Source organism: Carassius gibelio, chromosome B12 (genome assembly GCF_023724105.1).
Source record: "Carassius gibelio isolate Cgi1373 ecotype wild population from Czech Republic chromosome B12, carGib1.2-hapl.c, whole genome shotgun sequence".
Taxonomy (NCBI): Eukaryota; Metazoa; Chordata; class Actinopteri; order Cypriniformes; family Cyprinidae; genus Carassius; species Carassius gibelio.
The window spans coordinates 17,873,653-17,894,737 of NC_068407.1; the positions used below are offsets into that span (position 1 = coordinate 17,873,653).

General features: G+C 37.9%; 1 protein-coding gene across 2 annotated transcripts in view; it reads left to right on the forward strand.

The window, feature by feature from the left end:
• The window catches only part of LOC127968991 (protocadherin-15), a 237,780-nt gene that overhangs the window by 120,294 nt on the left and 96,401 nt on the right, over positions 1-21,085 (forward strand). For both annotated transcript variants that reach the window (XM_052570531.1, XM_052570532.1), the window contains exons 18-19: positions 7,341-7,469; positions 17,601-17,906. In XM_052570531.1, the coding sequence (XP_052426491.1) occupies positions 7,341-7,469; positions 17,601-17,906 (435 nt within the window). The remainder of the gene's footprint in view (positions 1-7,340; positions 7,470-17,600; positions 17,907-21,085) is intronic.

Sequence of the window (21,085 nt, forward strand, 5' to 3'; positions counted from 1 at the left end):
TTGACAGTAAGTGACTGGCCTTCTCTGACTCTCTCGACTGAGATGAGGATCAGGGGACAATCGTGCCTGCATCGCGGTCAAATCCCATACTACGCCTAGATAGGTGGTTCTCTGAACCGGAGAAAGCACATTCTTCTTGGCGTTCAGTCTCAAACCCAGCTCCCACATATGTGCGAGAACGACATCTCGATGCCGAGCCGCAACCTGCTCTGACTGAGCTAAAATCAACCAAACGTCAATATAGTTGAGAGTGCGGATGTCCTGCATGAAAGCCGAAGGGAAGTACTCAATATTGGTAAGCTTCGCCCCCGAAAGGGAACCTCAGAAACTTCCTGTGTTGTGGAAGGATGGATATGTGGAAGTATGCTTCTTTGAGATCTATTGTGACAAACCAGTCCTCGAACCTGATCTGAGCTACAACATGGTTGATTGTGAGCATTCTGAACTTCAATCTCATAACTGAACGATTTAAGACCCTCAAGTCTATAATCGGACGCAGCGCCCCATCCTTCTTTGGAACTATGAAATACCGGCTGTAAAAACCGGACTCCCTGTCAATCAATCACCTTTATTTATATATAGTGCTTTAAACAAACAAAAAAAAAACTTAACTTCCTGTTCCATAACCAGACCCTGGCTGGGGCTGACTATCGTCTGAATGACCTCGTTGAATATTGGCAGCGCGGAGCCGAACTGAATACGGTAGCCTTTTTCTACTGTGTGCAGGACCCACCGAGATAAATTTGGCAGTAGTTTCCACGCTGCTAAATAATCTACTAAGGGAATCAGTCTCTCGAGACTGACTTCTGGTGTAAGAGGCCCCCGCAGGGGCGGCGAGCGTCTCAGCCCCGCTACGCGCACGGGCGGAAGATACTGAGACCGATGCTCGCTGGGGACCGCTGCGCCCTGGAACACTGGCAGGATTGGCAGACCGGCCCCCAGAGGACGCTGAGGCGAGACGGGCACCGTGTACTGCGGTGTGTACCGCTCTACCCCAGCAGAGGCTGCCTTCTGTAACCCTGGGCTTGCTCTTTGGCATGTTTAGGAGCTCTAACTGGACAGAAAACAGTAAATAAGACTCACAAGACAAACAAGTGACATTCACACACAGAGCGCTTGCTGAAAGACGTGAAGCTGATGCCAGCTGCGTGGCACATGCTTTTATAGCTTCCTGGTCACTTACGTCACCCCGCCTGTGACGTCACGCTCTTCCATTGGACTGATTACACACAATATTCAGAGTCGCTCACGCTGGGCATGTTCCCCAAAGCGCATTTGATGCAGCTCGAGTTCCTGAAGAGAAACTAATGCTAATGTCTAATGACTATCATCAGTCATGTAAACAGTCACATTCTTTCACTCAATGATTGTTATTTGTTCATTAATCAATTTGTTTAATTATATATATATATATATATATATATATATATATATATATATATATATATATATATATATAAACACACACACACACACACACTATACATTACACAATGTTTTAATGTTTTGAAATAAGTCTCTTTTATGTTCACCAAGGCTGCATTTACTGGATAAAAATATTAAAATAAAAACAGTAATATTGTTTTAAGGATAATGTTTACATTTTATACAATTAATGTTTTTAAAAGTTCATACATATTTTTATTTTAAATGTAATTTATTCCTGTAAACCTGCATTTTTCAGCGCCCATAGCTCATTGATCAAATAAAATAAAATTTTTAAATTATTCCAACTATTAGCAATTGTAAATAATTAACAATAATTAACAATTAAAAAAAAAAATAATAAAGCAATATTTCACAATATTTTGTCTTTATTGTATTATTCATCAAATAAATGTAGCCTTGGTGATAATAAGAGACTTCTAGTTGAGATACTTTCTTATCTTCCAGAAACATAAAAAATACTGAATTGATCAAAACAGCAGTTTAAGCATAACAACACTATAAATATAGTGTGAAGTGACATTCAGCCAAGTATGGTGACCCATACTCAGAATTTGTGCTCTGCATTTAACCCATCCGAAATGCACACCTACAGAGCAGTGAACACACACACTTTGAGCACACACCCGGAGCAGTGGGCAGCCATTTATGCTGCGGCGCCCAGGGAGCAGTTGGGGGTTCGATGCCTTGCTATAGGGTACGTAAGTAGTGGTATTGAAGGTGGAGAGAGAGCTGTCCATGCACTACCCCCACCCACAATTCCGTCCGGCCCGAGACTAGAACTCACAACTCTTCAATTGGGAGTCCAACCCTCTAACCATTAGGCCACGATTTCCCCCATGTATCTTCAGTTATACTTAAAATAATGTTAAGTTCACTAGCATTACTGCATTGGATTCCATGCACATTGGACAGTTTGTTTAATAAAATCTATTAATAGTTATATAGTTGTTATATAGTTATTTTTTTGTGTTTTTATAACAGTACTATATATTTGTAATGGTGAAAATTGTAAAGAATAGGCTATATCACAGTGTATATTACTGTATATATATATATATATATATATATATATATATATATATATATATATATATATATATATATATATATATATATTACATTATGTTTATATGAAAAGAAAAGAAAAGAGATGTCTACCATTGATTTACTTAATCACGCAATCTGTTTATTTGTTTATTCATTCATTTCAAGTGTTTGATTTCTTGTTTGTTTTCATGCTTGTTACACAGGAGTATATAAATGTAATTATGAAAATGAAAATAAATTTAAGAAAGAATGATAAGTAGAATTAGAATGAAAGTAAAGATAAGTCTATTTAAAATTGATTAATCTGTGCAACCAAACAATCAATGAAGTGAGTCAATCAAACAAATAATTTATTCACCCACTGATTGCTGTTTGTCCATTCCTTAGTTCATTCATCTGTTCATTTGTTCGTTCTTTTGCAAAAGTGTTTGATTTTCTTTGATGGGGTGAGTCTCCTAGCAGTTACTAGCGACTGGTCTATCCTGTGAACTCCATTCTCACAAAGGGCTCACAGTGATTGATCTAAATAGAGGAAAATGAGGTGCATCTTACAATGGAGTGATTATGCCTTAATGATGGAGATAAACGAGCCGAACAATCTTTTTAATTATGAAGCACCTTCTTTCGCTTCACTCTCTCATTGAGCCTATTTCCCTTATTGGATGAACCAGCAGTGAAAATCTCACTTAGTATTCTTCAGTAAAAGAGATGCCTGGATTTACAACCCTCTTCAAGGACATGTAAAGTGTTCACCTCCAAACTCAAGGATAATCACTCGCCTTCTCCAGGGAGAAAGTGCATAAGGATCCGGCTTTAAGCACAATGGTCTCCATTTATATCTGAACTGTCAAGGTGACTGTCAGGTGGTGAAATTATACTACATCAGAGTCAAAAGCCTTTGCCTTTATTGTCTCATTAGCGTAGCCTTTACAAATAAATTATGGTGACTCCAATACTTTAATAACTGCTGGAATAATTCAAAACACATCTTAATTGGCAGAATTCTCAGAGCTGTGATCTCTCCTCTTTCCTGTGCCTGTGTGGTTAGCTTATGAATAAAGTAAGATGAGCGGGTTTCATTCCCATCTTCCCATTTACTCACAATAGTCCCTCTATGACCTTTCTGATTCTCTTGTGGCTAAAAATGAAGGGTGAAGATGAGACGTAAGGCTGGGGGAGAAGGTGCGTTATGAAATATTTTTAAAATATAGTGACCTTTCCTAAACCACCTGCTCATTAGCCAATTTACTAAACAGTCCCTATTCTACAGAGGTGAGTTGGGGAAATGGGTTTATTTTTAAGGGTCCTGGGCCATACTCAGAGTTGACTTCTGTGCCTGCTGAGATCATGTGGGCTGCTATTTGCATTGCACAGGGCGATGTAAGAGCCAGACAGATTCACAAAATCCAAAAGAAAGATTTCCTCAGTCCCCAGTGGTTAGAGGAGCAGATACAGCCAGATGTCTATCTGGTGTACATGGACATTTGACTACCGGCACAAAGTCTTGGTTACTTTGCTGAAGTGGGCACAGTTCAGTATTAGCTCCCTTTCAATAACCATCAATTCATCTACCCATTCCATCCCATCCCATCTGTCCATACAATCCCATCCATCCCATCCCATCTCTTAATCCATCGATCCCTCCATCCGTCCTTCCAACTCCATTCGATTCCTCAAACCATCCATCCCATTGCTTATTAGAATAAATAATATGAAAATATATCAAATCAAAAAGGCTAAATGAATGTGTACTTCAAAATATGTATCAAAATATCAATATACACAATATATTGTATGGATCAAAATTATAGATTTTCATGAATGCCACAAATCATTAGGATGTTAAGTAAAGACCGTGTTCCATTAAGATATTTAATTACTTATTTACTTGTTCCCTTGAGCAAGACACTGAACCCCCAGTTGCTTCCCGTGCGCTGGATCTATAGCTGCCCACTGCTCCGGGTGTGTTCACTACTCACTGCTGTGTGTGTGACCTTGGATGGGTTAAATGCAGAGCACCAATTCTAAGTATGATTACCATACTTGGCAAATGTCACATATTTCTTTTCTCTTTCTTTTCTATCTGTTTAAAATTTAAGGTAAATGGCAAATAGTCAATTAATATAATATAAATGTAAAATAACAAATTATTCATATGATATTCTGTGATATGCAACAAAGCATTGTTTTTTGTTCAGAAAAAGGAACAACTTCATCTATGATCTTGCACAAGTGCTATTCCAAGTTATGATCATGTTGCTGAGTATAGCTATTAGGGGTGTAACGGTAGATGTATTCGTACCAGACCGTTTCGGTACAGGGCTTTCGGTACGGTGCATGTGTGTAGCGAATGACCGAATGCAATATTTTTTGTACGGAACATATGTAAATTTTCGTGTTTCCAAACAAACATATTAAGTGGCGGGAGTCTCCGCGTTCAGCGCAAATCCCGCCCTGCAGCTGATTCTAAGGCCGGTGACGCACTGGCTGCGTAGCGTTTCTGCTGCGTGTCAGTTGCGTGAAGGCTTGTAACGATTGTAATTCAAACGTAGCTCCCATCGGCATTTAAACAGACCTTTGCTCTTAATTCCGATCGATTCAATGCAATAACGAAATCTGAGGGATTGATAATGCAGCACTGTAATCATAGTTATTTATATTTTTCATTATATTTTATTATATGATATTGGTTTGAGACTGAGAGTATTTTATTTAGTGGAGAACTTTGCAGCAGTATTTTATTTCTTATTCTTTTTTTATTTTATTTTATATATATTTTATTCAAAAGTATTAAAAAAAAGTTAAAAAAATTGCTTAAAAATGTTTATAGTAATAGACAACCTAACATTTGTTTGCATTTCTTTTCCTTACTGTACCGAAAATGATGTTGTATCGTTACACCCCTAATAGCTAGCATTAGGGGTGTGTATTTACATAATAAAATGGTATGAAATGTATTCTAGTTAGAACACTCACTTTGGACAATCACATATATGGATGGATGAACCAAAGTGAGTGTTCTAACTACAATACATTTCATACCATTTTATTATGGATATACACAGGTTTAGCAATTAAGTTGCAATATAGTCTTTTTTCTCCTAAAGATATCCTTCCAGTTCCTAATCACAAGATGTGAACCTCTTTGTTGACAAATGCAATTACCTTGTGTGCATTTATCTCAGCTCAGGATCAGCTTACCTTATTTTACCCCCTGAACGTAGTGCAAACTCAGCAAGTTTTATTGCCGGCACATGAAAAATTTACAGGACCAATCTGCCAAATACCCCAGCATTTAAACCTTTAACAAATAAGTCAGAGCAGCAGGGGAAAAACCTTCTGCCAATTTATGGACTTTTGTTTTCCTCGCTGACACGTCTAGTATATTGTCCCCCCCCCCCAGTGTTTTATGTTTTTGGGTAAGTAACAAGATTGACTCTGACTCAACATAAATGAATGCAGAATGATCTGATAAGAGGCTAAGCTACTACGTTGCAAGGGAAACACTCCTACTTTCTCGATTCCTAGGTTTCATTTGGTTTTTCAGTATGCTGGGTTTTGAATCGCTTGCCTTTTAGTTATTTCTTAGACTGCTTGTTTATTTATCCAAATTTCCTGTATATATATGGATGTAAATACACATTTCAAGCAAAACATTTCACAAAAAGAAGTTTGTTTTTAATGATAGATCATACTGATACACTGCTGATCTATTTGCCTGATTCACTTTTTATTTATTTATTGCTTGTTTGTTTGTGCAACCTGGTGAGAACATCAAAAAAATCTTCAGTCATTCACTTGTTTGTAAATTTGTTTTTGTATGTTCATCCATTTATTTGTTTGTTCGCTTGTCTTTCTTGGACATTGGTAAAATAGTTCATGTGACATCACTGGTTCAACAATTATTTTACAATGCTACGAGAATACTTTTTGTGCACAAAGAACACAATAATACTGTAATTTATTCAACAGTTCTTCTCCCCGAGTTACCATCTTTTGGAGAATACCCCAGAACATAATCAACATAATCAGCGCTGTGTACGTTCAGTAGAAAGGGTGCGAATGCTGAATGTAAACAATGCTGATTACGTTGATTACATTCTGGGACACTCTCCAAAATGGAGGAAGATGGTAACTCTGGAGAAGAATTGTTGAATAATTTGTTATTATTGGTTTATTTGTGCATAAAAAGTATTCTTGTTGCTACATAAAATTACGGTTGAATCACTGTCACATGGACAATTTAACTGATGTCCTTGCTACGTTTCTATATATAAATATAGTACGAAAATGTTATGTTGCCATTGTAGCTTTACTTTTTCTTTGTAGTTTTACTCCCCTAAAATAATAATGTCAAACTATATTAGCATAGAGGTATGCTAATTATATTGTATGACTGCTTAAATGTTATGATTCCATTCCTCATCTTTAGAAATGAAACATTTTGTGAATTATTGTGAATGTACGTAGATGTTAATTGTTGTTAGTGAGTAGATGGAATTCTCCCTGCCAGCATGCTAATTTGGTTGCAGCCATCAATTTGAGGCGATCTATACTCTGAAACACTAATCCGCTCAACAGCTGTGGATATTTTTCATTAGACCCCATTCATAGCTTGATGATGAATGCAAATATGTTAGCAATTTTGCAAGTTCTGTTTAAATTAATCAGTGCTAATGGATAATTATTTGTGAAAGCCAAGAAAGTCTGATAGCAGACAAAATCACACAAATGCCTCAAGGTCCGCATTTCAGATTTTGTGACATTGTTGGAACTCTGGAAAATGTTTATATTAGAGTCATCCATGTAACGATTGAAGTAACTTGAAGGTTTCTTGTTTTCAGACCTCAACCGCTACGGTGAATATAATGGTGACTGATGTCAATGATAATGACCCTGAGTTCGATCCTCTGCTGCCCCTTAATCTCACAGTTCAAGAGGGAGAGGCAAATGCTTTTGTGGGTCAAGTAAAGGTAAGACCCCAAACACATTCAAAATTCTTTCTACTTGTTCTTGCTGTTTGATCTCTAAACTATTTGCTCTGCAGCTGCTTTCTGCCCTCTGGAGTAAGAGAAGATGGAATCTTGAAGTTTATACTTCAGAGTTTAAGAGTGTAACTTTGTGGTTATACATTTTTTTGATCTATCATCACATGTTGTTGACTTAAATGAGTCATTCACCCAGAAATTAATATTCCGAGTCATTTTTCCACCCTCGTGTCGCTTGCGAAACCACATGACTTTTTTTATGCAATACATGAAAAAAGAAACTGAATTGCAAAGGCATATTTTAAACCTATTATAATTATTTTAAGTTTCAGAAAAGACACAAAAGCAAAAGTAATATTGTGCACTATATATTAGATGTATTGTTTGTGAGAGATACAGATAAACATTTCTTTTATTTACTATAAATCATCATCTCTGAGCAGTTTTTCACACAAACCTATTATATAACTAAAAAAATATGAGAAATAATATGAGTTTTATAGTTAATATTTTTACCATTCACCTATAATGTCTTGATTATTTGCATTCATATAAAACAAATGGTCTTTTTCATTATTTATTTATTTATTTATTTGCAGCCAAAACCCAATTTTTCAATAGAAACAAATGCAAATGGGAAAAACAGGGCATCGTATTTACCAACACAGATTTTGCAACATTTTTGCTATCAAAATTTTGCTGACTAGAGAAAGAAGCACAAAAACTGAAAATGCTGCCATTGTACACATCAGAAAGTTGATGTCAGAAAGTTGTACACATCTCCTGCCTCTCGCATTTGTTAAATATTAAGGTTTATTTGATTATGCCTTCAGGTCCACAGTTTAGTATTCTCATCCCTCGCATTTCACCAAAACTAATAGATATCACCATACAGTACTTTCCCCAGTTGATTAATCCCATTACATTAAGACAATTAAAACAATTTACACTGAAACTATCATGGAATGTTTTTACCTGTAGTATCTTGCCTACAGATGTGACCTTATCCTAAATATGAAGCAGCACAGTGGCTACGTTTACATTCTAAATTTTGTGGTTCAATCGGACTGAATTCATTCTGATTGATGAACCTGAATTAGGGCTGGGATAAACGATTATTTTTTAAACTATTAATCTAACGATAATTTATTGGATGCATCGATTAATCTAACGATTATTTTTTTCTGACCGATACAATTTTGATTATCTCCCCATTAATTGACTACTAACAATTTATACATGTTTATTTACATATCTGAATGAAAAAAAACATGAATTCCTTAACATTGCAATATATGTTTATTTCTCTTAAAATTACAAAATAAAAGACTGACAAAGAATGCATTACTTTGCACTTGTATAGAGATAGCATTCAATAAAACCTTGAAGCCTTGAAAACACATAGCTTACTTAAACAAGCTTACTGAACACATAGGGCCTAGCTTACTGAAAAAAAATCCAAAAGCATTCAATAAAAAAGGTCACCCAAAATACTTGTTAAGAGCAATTGAAAGAATACAGTAACCAATGTAAACTTGAGGGCTTTAAGCTAATACAGAGAGTGCTTTTCCCAAAAAAAAAAAAAAAAAATTAACAGTGGGAGCCAGCAGCCTGTCATGGAGAAAAGAAAAAATATCCGAAATGCTCCACGTGAAACTTTGGCGTTCCGCCCTTTTTCTATCGTGTCTAATAATTTTGGTTAATATGCACGAGGGAGAGAGACAGAGAGAGAGAGAGAGAGAGAGAGCAAGACAGCACTCGTGTAGTTTCAAGACTATGAGCGCGTGAGCGCGCGTGAAACTTTGGTGTTTCGCCCTTTTTCTATCGTGTTAAAGGCCGTGTTGCAAGGTACACTTTTTTACGAATTTGTGCAATTTGCTTGTTGGTAATACACATTTAAACTGTTATCCATTGTATTTTATATTGTTGGGTATCACAAAACGGAATATAATACGAAGTAGTAGGTACTATCTTGCAGCGGTCTCCTTTCCCCCACAATGCATTGCATCACGTCACGTTGGGGAGAGAATTTACCAAAGCTGGCTTGAGAGCATTGAGAGTGACTAGAGAGAGGAGTAGTAGACGAGAGTATTCAGAGAGCGCAGATTATAGATAAATAGATAAATACATAGATATATATAGATAGATAGACTACATATATAGATAGATAGACAGACAGATAGATAGAGAGATATCGACCAACAGCAACCCAAAAGGACTCGCTTCCCTACAGCACAAGCTTTCCAGCGCAGTTTCCATGGGACAGCACCCACACAAGCACCTGCCAAACACAGCGACACACACACGGCTATGTTTGCAACAACATTTTCACCGGAGGAAGAGATAAACGCTTAGAAACGTCCATATAGCTAGCATGATGCCTCCTATTTCTAGATGACAAAGACAAAGTTTACCAGTACTACGACACTATGACAAAGGTTACCAATACTTATCTGAACTAACGTCATGATCACTGCCACTAGATATAAAGAAAACAATGATTTTTTTTTCACGGTGCTACTCAATGACAGTAATATATATATATATATATATATATATATATATACACACATATATATATATATATATATATATATATATACATATATATATATATATATATATATATATATATATATATATATATATATATATATATATATATATATATATGTATGTATGTATATGTGTATGTGTGTGTGTGTATGTGTCGTTATTGTGCACTGCTGCTCGTAAAATAGCTCCAGTGCTCATTGCTGCGATGCTAAATGATAGCAACTCACCAGGACACTTCACCAACTCCACTCATTCTCCTCGGACCATGCATTACAGGCTCTGACGGACATCAGTTCTTGGCAATTCCTCATTTGCCCTCTCACGGCTGGCTCAATCGAAAATACACTGCTGCGGGCCATCATACATGTTGGCTCTTACCATCTCTTCCTCATCCCAGTCAGTCGCTATAGTTCTGATGTTGCGTTCCAGGCAGGTTTTTGAGCTCGTAATCACTATTTCATATCACTACTAACGACTTTGTACCGTTCCAGGCAAGTTACGCCAAACTTTCTGAGCGCAAGGAATTGTAACTAGATTATTTATTTTATTGCAACGTTGCATTGACCTAAAATCGTTTTTTCAATGTGTACCACTTGCATAAACACTGCATCAGTAGGCAGTAGTATTCGTAGGGGCTGTCATCGTTGTTTCACGTGCTGTGTGACCTCTGAACTCGGAGTACATCGATCTAGTACGAGACACGAGTTCACGGGTGGGAAGTCATGGGTTTGATTGCCGTTCCAGTGCACTTTCACGGGTTTAAGGTTAGAAAAACACGAGTTACGGGTTGCCCGGAACTCGGCATCATACCAGACTGAGGCTACATTTCCTCGACCTCTCCCCAACATGACGTCATCACCGAGTTGCGTAAAAAAAACGTTTGTAACAAAAACTTAAAAAATAGGTCTTTAAGCCCATTTTTTTGACATTTTAAAAAAGATATACATATCTTGAGTGATTTATGTACCCATTAATCGGAAGTGGTGGTTAACCTGCAACATGGCCTTTAAATGATTGAGAGCAAGAAGCGCTCGTGTTGTTTGAAGACTGTGAGTGTGCGCGCGCAGCCGGGGCTCTCTCTTGTACGCGCCCTGTCATTCTACATCACTCACCAAACAAATAAGGCTTTGACAGCCGCCCAAAAAAAAGATCAATGCAGAAAAATGATGAATCGATCCGCATATTTTGCGTCGACGTATTTTTTGCGTCGACGTCATCGATGACTTTGACGCGTTGTCCCAGCCCTAATCTGAATGTGTTGTTTACATGAACGATAAATAAAGTGATCAGGTTGATGCGTGTGTTTATATGTCACAAGCTTCAAATCAGAATAAAAAAAAAAAATAATATTCATAATATTTTCATTAGTTTAACAGCAGAAGTGTCCATTTATTGATAAATATACAAATAAACGCACACTAATAAATCTTGAGTGGTTTTAAATCATACTGGTTAATTATTTAAAAGGAATAGGCTTAGAAGAGCCATTTGTTTAAAGAACCACTGATACTATTGTTCATACTTAAGGTTAGGGATTCAAACAGCCCCTAACCCTACATAATTCACTTCTACAACTATTTGTGTTACAGTTACAAAATCTCAAATCGTGGGCCTGCTCCCTTAAATCCATCATGGTTACTTTCACATAGCATGACTGTTCTTTTATACAGTTCTATTTGAGGATTTCAATCCTCTCCGTGGTCTCATATGACCGGTGTTAATCAGTGCCTGCTGGGGCTGGGGCGTGGGCGTGACGCCAGCAGCTGGAGTGTCTTTCTATGCCCTCTTGAGCCCTCATCTCACTCTCTCCCCGTCACTCGCCCAGCTGGCATAGACCCGCAGCATACCCGCCAAATTCCCTGCCCGCTCCACTGTTTATGATTTTCCAATTAAAAGAAATGTAATTTAAATAATTTGTTACCTTCGGGGACGTCCTGTAATGAGTAGCTTTGTTGGGCTGTGTTAAGCTGCGAAGAGTTGTAATTAGTGGTCTAGATTAATAGAGTCACACTTTGTCATCAGAATAATCACAGGCTAATGCTGGCAGACTGTTTATTAGCGGAGCATTTCCTTAAACATGTCTTCGTCGCATCAGATAAATATACGTCAGACCTCATGAGATGGGCAGGCATCATTTTCCAGAACTTTTGATTCCTGCATTCTAGGGATGCTGTATCATACTATGCACACACACACACACACACACACACACACACACATAGATAGATAGATAGATAGACAGATAGATCATAATTTAGTTTGCTGGAAATCAGAAAAGTAAATTTTTGGATAATCTAATGAAGTAAATGCTTTCTTAAAGAAGGACATACTTATGTTACACATACGATAGAAATAATCAAATAAATAGAAAGATATACTACCAGTATTTTTTTTTTTTTTTATTCACTAAAAGCAACTCAGATGTTTCAAGGTTATTTTTATAAATTGAAGAATCGGCTTATTAGAGCCATTTGTTTGTGAATTAGACTACACTGCTGGTGTTAGTTTTTGCACGAAGCTTGCAAAATAACTCAATACATTATACATCTAGAATCTAGATCTTTTTTTTTTCCTTCACATTCAGCATAGACTCTGAACCCACTTTCACATCTAGAATAATGACACATCCCACTCCATATTTTACTCCCTGTTTATCACTTGTAATTAATGTGAAAAAGTCCTGCTCAGTGACATTTGCACAAATATTAATGCTGTGGTATAGCAAAATCCCTACACTTTACAACGCCAGTACTTTTGCTAATTGTTCACCTCTTGACAAGGTGATGTTTGTGTGCGCGCCGCAGTACGACAAGCTTCATTTACAAACCCTCACTTGTCCTGAATTCATTTGGAGCTCCTGACACATCTCCCAGTGAGGCACATTGGACATGGTCCAAAGCTTAACGCTAGCTAAACATCCCCTACGGCTAACGTGGAGCAGCAGAGGTTTCCATATCATTAGAGAAATGCCCACAGAGCTCTATCAGTGCTATCACAGCAGAGTCTGCATCGCTGCTGATATTACACCTGGCCGGATTGCTCATTTCAAATGACTCCAAATACACAACAGCATGGGAAATTTAAATGTGTTTGAAGTCGGTTAAGTTCAGGCCAGAGAGTCTCGTCTCATTGTCTGCGTTTGGAGAACTCGTCAGTTGACATGCTGTCCATATTCTTGTTTTTGTTTTTCATCATTTTGATGTGGGCAGAAGCAGACACCTTAATTTTCTGCCGGCCTTCTCTTTGATGTACTTGTCTGCATTCCGTCAACACGCCTCATAATGATTTCAGCTCAGAGCAGAAGTGAGACAAATAAGTGGGCTACTGTTGTTATCAGAGGCGCTACAACTCACTGTGAAGTATGACTGCTAATTAGAAAACTTGTCTTTTTTTTCATTATTTGCCTAAAAATGCAATCATCCTTCATAAAGCCAATGTGAAACATCTTTCACGTCCCACTTATTTGCGTTTTCTGAAGTTTTTCCAAGAAAAACAGTATTTTCAGCTAGAAAAAAAGGGACTTAGTGGGTGTTCACATGACACTGATTTCAACTTAAAGCTGAAAACTTTGTATGTGTTTTGTCTGGTCATATACATGATAACAGGGCCTGAAAATGCAAACTTGGGTGCAAATGGGTGCAGCTTTTTGACGATTCCATTATCATATCTGTGTAAACTGCAAGAACAATTTTGTGAAAACACTGATGTCATGCACGTCTATAGCATGTTCTATATATGTTCTACAGTCCATAGGTATGCAGGTGCACAGTTCTTCTTTACAAAGGGACATCGCCAATAAGTGTCTGAATGAATCCTTTTGAAAATGTTGTCATCTGTACGCAAACTTTTCCAAAAATGTAAAAGTAAACTTGAGTCTTGGATTGGATTGTGCAAAATTTAGTCAAATGGTTGATAGCAAGGGGCTAAAAGTAAGAGGTATCCATGATGTCAGTTGAAAGAAATTGGTTTTAATATACCGCAAGTTACTGCTTTTTGACGAGAGATTACAAAGACTATGGAATCATTGGCATTAAGACCAGAAAAGTGGATTAACATCTCAGAAGGGATTTTAATGTCATGTTATCTTTAAGGACAAAGCTGTAGTGTTCCCCATTTCATGGTGCCTGATTTTGGATGCATTTGGATTGAAATGTCTTAAACAAAATCGCTAACTTTCTGATACTTGGCTAGAGAGGCCCACAACCAGGTTGGTTTACTTCACTGGTTTCATCTGGTTGTCAGTGCATGTGATTGGCTAAACAATAGTGCTCTGATTGGCTAAACAATAGTGGCATGTTGTCAGGTTGTTTCTTATTTATTTTTTAACAGTCTAGGGCCGTCTCTGAAACAGGTGAGATATTTAATAAAGCACATTTCAGCATGCTACTCCACAAAAATAGCAACGTTAATTTAAAAATTGCATTCTTTATCACCTCCTACTGTGTTTTTACAAGACAAATATCACAACACACACGGAAACATGAGCTAGCATCGCGTGGTTTTTCTGCTGTGCCCTATGTTCAAGTTTAATTAATTTTCGATTGATTACTGAGAAGATGAATGCTTTCATTACCAGCTTTTGCTTACCTTAGCATGTGATAAAGAACGCACAGGAAGTTCTGCCATCTCTGTCATACTATCTTTATTTTATGTCTGGTTTCCTACCATTTGTATTTATTTTTTTTCATCCTTTTTTTCAGAGGGCAGTTAACCTAAGTGTTTCTAAATAACCAAAATAATGATATTCATTTAGTGCAGCAAATGAAGGAAAACAATTTCTTGACCTTAAAGACAATATAGCTAACAGCCCATAAATAAAGGTACTGGGTTTCTGTTAAGTTCTACTGGGCTTCAATGATGTCTGCTGATGATGATGATTATTATTATTTTAATTTTAATTTTTTGAGGAAATAAAACTTTTATTTAACTTTTAAAAATTATAAATAAAGATATACAATTTATAATATTATATAATACTACTTAAATATTGTATTTTATATATATTTTTTATGAAATAAAGGAACATTTATTAATTAAAAATAATTTTAAAACATTTAATAAATGTAAAAAATAATGTCTTTTTATTAAATTTATTTATCCATGCATTCATTCATGCATACTGTACATTCATTCACTTGTTTATTAAAGCACTTTTAACACCAGCTGTTTTTTGAAACGCATTGCCCAAAATGATGCTGGGCAATCAAGTTATTTCAACTAGATAACTACAAAAACTTCAAAAAGTGCAACAGAATGACAATCGATGTTTAATGTTAGCTTGTGAAAATACTGTTTTCGCAGAGATTCAGATTGTATAATTTCATGCAAATGTAATGGAGATGCACACAGTTAATGATAGACATTTACTTTCATGCAAAGAAAATGCATCAGTTACTCAGAGTTCTTATATTGATAAAAAAAAAAAATGAAAACAAAAACTGAAAGCTTTTGTACACTCAAGCATAAACATATGCTTTGTGCATTGCACATCATCTTCATTATACACTATCTTCTGGGCATTGGTAAATGGAATGCTATACAGTATGTGAAACCAACAGATACATGGTTTCCTTATAGTTGTCTGTATATTAAACTGGGATTGGAGAATGTATTTTTAATATGGAAAACAAAAACAATCGTGTTCTTAACAATCACATTGTTCATTGTTGTTGAAAGTGGCAACCACTGTAGATGTTATGCTGTGAGCTTTTCAATTGCCATAATATGTGTCTTATTTAGTGTTATCTTGGACTGGTTTCATTTTTTCTTACTGAAGAACAGGCCACATCTTGAACTTTTCACTTTCACAGTTACTTTTGACAAGCTTGGTGGGCTTTAGAAAGCACACTGTCACCGCCGCTTCAATTACTGCATGCTAAAACTTTCTCTTAACTGTCTTTGTCTCTGACATTTTCTTTAAGCATTTATCTCTTAATTATATATGAAACACCTCAAATTATAGAAGACATCACTGTAACTCACAGGAATGAAAGGAACATTTGAAGCAAGCTTTTATCCCTTCAGTAATACATATCGTCAAGCTTGATTTTTTTGGATTCTATTCCTTTAAACTTGGAAAATGTGGCTCTTCAAAGACATGTCAAATGGTTGAGACTGTCATTGGGTTTCAGCTTTGGCAGTAGTAAAAGAGTTTAGTCCCGACCCTTTGGCGAAAGACAGGGTTTGCTCCATCTACGTCTGTACAATTTATAGCAGCCAGTCTTGGAATGCTTTGTTTCAGGGCTTATCAGAATCAAAAGCACTTTGCCTGAGTGTCAATGAGGTGCTTTCATGCACAAGTGTTGAACGGATAAGAAGCAGATAATACAGTTGGGGGAATTTGCTTGATGCCATTAAATCTGTTATTTAAGGCCTGTCTAAATTGAGAAACTTGAGAGGCCACAGAGGGGAAGAGACACTTTATTGATGGTCCATTTTTTATTCCCAGTTTGTTCCGTTAGACTTTCTTTCTTCCATTAATCAGAAAAGAAGAGACTTTGAGCAAAATCCAGGCTGCTCTTTTCCATACAATGAAAGTGAATGAGAACTAACAAAAATAACTATCCAAAATAACAAAAAAAGAGCCATGGACTACGTTTATAATTTTTTATTTATTTATTTAATTTTTATAGTGCCTTTGCATCATTTTTGAAGCATAAAAGCTTACCATATGGTTTTGGAATGACATGAGGATGAATAAACAATGGCAATTTTCATTACTGGGTGAACTATTCCTGTACAGTTATGATTTACTATGGCTTTTTATTGGTGTCTGTGAGCTGAGTGGGGATAATTGCCATGAGAATGTCAAAGAACAACACCATGCACCTGTCTGCACCACTGCAGGGAGTCACAAATCTCGCTGGTGTATTTGTTGATTGTCTCATCACCCTGCTGATGAAGCAGGTGTCTCTAGGGGTGTGTGTGGTTTGGTGACTCTGTGTGGTGGCGTGTTAAAATGATAAACTAAGGTTATGTTTTCACAGCCATATGGGCAGGTTGTTTATCTCTGTGAGGGGGGCAGGGATCCTACAGTCATGGAAGAACTTAAAAAAAATGGGGGAATTTTAAAATTGCAATGGGAATGCCATGGGGATTTTGATAACAATTTCAAGTAAGATTCAGTTTATGTAAATTAAAAAAAAAAAAAAAAAAAACTTTACATTAGTTATCTAAGATATCTTGTAGTAACAATGAACATTTTTGCAGATTTTATTATTATTATTAGTAGTACATTTATTATCCCTTTCAAACTATTTTTTAAATGGGTTTCAACATGCATTTCCCATAGCAAACAATACAATATAGCAACTATTAATCTGTCAAACTGTTGTTAAGCTTTTATTGTTTATTGCTATTGCTTTTTTTTTTACTAATTTAACTTTGTAACTTCATAATTTTTACTAACAGAAATAACTGGGAACATTTTGGAAAATTCAAGTCGTTTAATATGTCCGGCAAGCACATACGAGGGAAATTGTCAAATATCCATATTGTTTTGTCTATGTAGGTACGGTTTCTTTAAGATATATTTGTAAATGCATGTGTGTTCTCATCCAGGCCACTGATCTGGACCTAGGCGTTAATGGGCAAGTCCGTTACCAACTGGTCAGTCACAGAGATCTCTTCAGGATCAGCACTGATGGCAGCATCTTCACAGCTGTGCCTCTGGACCGTGAGGAAAGGGCTCAGTATGATTTGGTCGTGCAGGCTTCGGATGGGGCCAAAGACCCTCGCAGGACCACCATCACACTCTCCATCAAAGTGCTGGATGTGGATGACAACAGTCCAGCCTTCTCCCAGTCTGCATATCACATCACACTGCCAGAAAACAGCCGGGTGGGCATGATCATCCTCAATATCAGTGTAAGTTACACACATGCGCACACATTCCACATGCATATTCAACACATCAAACACTGCCAGATCAAAAACATGACTCCATGAAATTAGCCTCTGGAAAAATTTTTTTTTGCTAATGTTATGTCTTAACTTGACAAGTAAGACATGTTTTACAGTTGTAAAGTGGTTCTTAGCTGGTTAATTTATTTGGAATATGTAGCTTGCTAAACTGAATTTGTAAGGGAAAATCCATTATATATTTTTTAACCTGCTTAGAAGACTTTCTTTAAATGTAATTATCAATGAAGATTCGGGAGGAGCGCGTCAGATACTTAGCCTAATCATCACAGGTGGACCACAATCAAGTAATCAATCCCACAGTATAAATATCGCTGACTTACCTCTATCCATTGACGGTTTATCAGCATGCTGGTTCGCTTCGTCAGTCACCTTATCACAGACCCAATTTTCGTACCAACGAAGAGCGCTAAAAAGGAGGTTTATTAGACCTGCTGCTTTTGCCGGACCCGAGATCATTTCTACCCAGCCAAACACGGCCGTTGAGCAGCATTAAGCGTCATCGCGACAGCTGCTATCCTCGCCAAGCCACACATCGTGGCCAATAGACCGTGCAACTCCGAGCTCGTCTTGCTCGATACACGATCGTGCCGCCCGAGACCGAGCTCTCGTCGAGCGCTGGATTGCAGCAGAAAGAATCCAACCACGGCTCAGCCTTTCACCACGGCGTTCCGGCCGAGTGGCAGTTTGAGGCCGCTTCCTCTAGCGGCGCAGACTAATACATTTCCAGGCGAAGACGCTAAAAAAACAGGTTCTTCTTTTTCTTCATTGGATCTTTACGGCAGTTTGCATTCAAAGTGTTGCATCTAAAAGCAGTTTTGCGGCTAAAGTTTTGTTAAACTACGTCTTGACGTAGTTCCGTCTTCTTCTAGTAGCGTTTTATGGCGGTTTTGGCAAACCAACGTAAAGGTGCATTACCGCCACCCGCTGATCCGGGGTGTTGATCCCGCATAGATTTGGACTACAGATACACCGTTCCGTCGGATGATGATGCCACTTTTTAACCACGAAGCCAAAGGCATTAGGTTAGATTATTGTAATGCCTCGTTCTCAGGCCTTCCAGCTAAATCGTTGAGCAAGCTTCAGTATTCTGCCGCACGCTTGTACTTCTCCTCGCGAACACATTACACCGGTTCTTTCACAATTACACGGGCTTCCCGTAAACGTGAGAATTGATTTTAAAATTTCTATCTTAACATACTAGGCACTTCATGGGACTGCACCTGAGTATCTTTGTGAACTCATCAGTCCTTATATTCCATCACGCTCTCTTCGCTCTCTCTTTCACTTCACCAGCCATAATTTGAGCTAAAGACCATGGAGGAAAGAGCCTTTTCATATAAAGCCCCTAAGCTATGGAATGTACTTCTTCTACACGTCAGATATGCACCTATGTTGGGCGATTTTAAAAAGTTGATTAAGTCACATTTATCCAAGACTGTCTGTCTTTAATGAATTGTTGTATTGCTTTTGGCGTTTGTTTCTACAAATAAAATGCATTATTATTATTATTATTATTATTATTATTATTATTATTATTATTATTGTTACATTCGCCTTACCGCGCACGTTTAAACCTCGCCGAAATGATACAGACATAAGTTCTAAAAAAAAAAAAAAAAAAAAAAAGTCTCTGGATAAAAGTGCCTGCTAAATGCTTAATTTAATTTAAAATTTTAATTTCCATGCAAGTCTTCTGGTAGGACCAAATCATTTAGGGACCTATTTTACCATTCACTGGCGTGATCACTCAAAATTAATCTAAAACGCATCTGCCCTCGCGTTTAGATGCAGGAAAGCAAGCGTGAGTAAAATTACCATCGCCTTTTAAGGACCGTAATCCGAAAAAACCGGTAAGTAAATCTCTTTAGAAACCACTTGGAAGCGAATAGCACATAACTGCTGTTAACCCATTTGCTGCAAGCATCGCCAACGGCCCCAGTCTACGTTTCATTTTCACAGCACGTTAAACATCACTCTCTTACTTGATCTGGATAAACCGCGCATCAATTGAAGTCCAAAGACTTTGGCTTTTATATTTGACCAATATTTCGCTAAAACATAATTCCAGTGATTAATTTTCCATCATGTCAGGAAAACTATTCCTATTCCTGAACGGTAAACGTCAAAGTGTTAGCTCGTGGACAAATGTTGATCATGGATCTAGTCAGAAAGAATCATGAACAGAAACATCTTTATTTTGGGTATATAATTTCTGCCTCCATGCCAAAAATGGGGGGTGTCTGGTAAGGGGTTAACGTTACTGCTATAATCATGTCTTTCGGTACAACGCCTTACAAGACTAAAAAACATGCTCAATCGTTTCCAAAGGCCTCTGTTTCCACAGTCCATAATACAACGTGAAAACAGCGTTCCAAACGTATCCGCTCGGGAGTCCGTCTAAAGAGCCCGGAGGCCAAATGAGAGGAAAGATGCTTTTCCAACAGGAACATAATAAGGTGGACAAGGCCTGAGGAATTGTCAAATCAGGCAACAAATTGCTAAGCTGGTAACACAGTAGGCTACCCATCCATTTTTAGCTTGCCCCATCAAATATTACTAACACTTTTTACTCTTCCCACAGCCAACATCTACAGCAGCCGAAGCAAGTAGCCTTTTATGTACCTCCTCACTGCCGCAGCGGTGTCTGCTCCCGCAGGAGCCTTTCCTGTACCTCCCCACCGCCACTGCAGTGTCTGCTCCCGCAGGAGCCTTTCCTTTATCTCCCCACTGCCGCTGCAGTGTCTGCTCCCGCAGGAGCCTTCCTGTATCTCCCCACTGCCGCTGCAGTGTCTGCTCCCGCAGGAGCCTTCCTGTATCTCCCCACTGCCGCAACAGTATCTGCTCCCGCAGGAGCCTTTCCCGTTCTCCCCACTGCCACAGCAGTGTCTGCTCCCGCGGGAGCCTTTCCTATACCTCCTCACTGCCGCGCAGTGTCTGCTCCCGCAGGAGCCTTCCTACACCTCCTCATTGCCCCGCAGTGTCTGCTCCCGCAGGAGCCTTCCTACACCTCCTCACTGCCGCGCAGTGTCTGCTCCCGCAGGAGCCTTTCCTATACCTCCTCACTGCCGCGCAGTGTCTGCTCCCGCAGGAGCCTTCCTACACCTCCTCACTGCCGCGCAGTG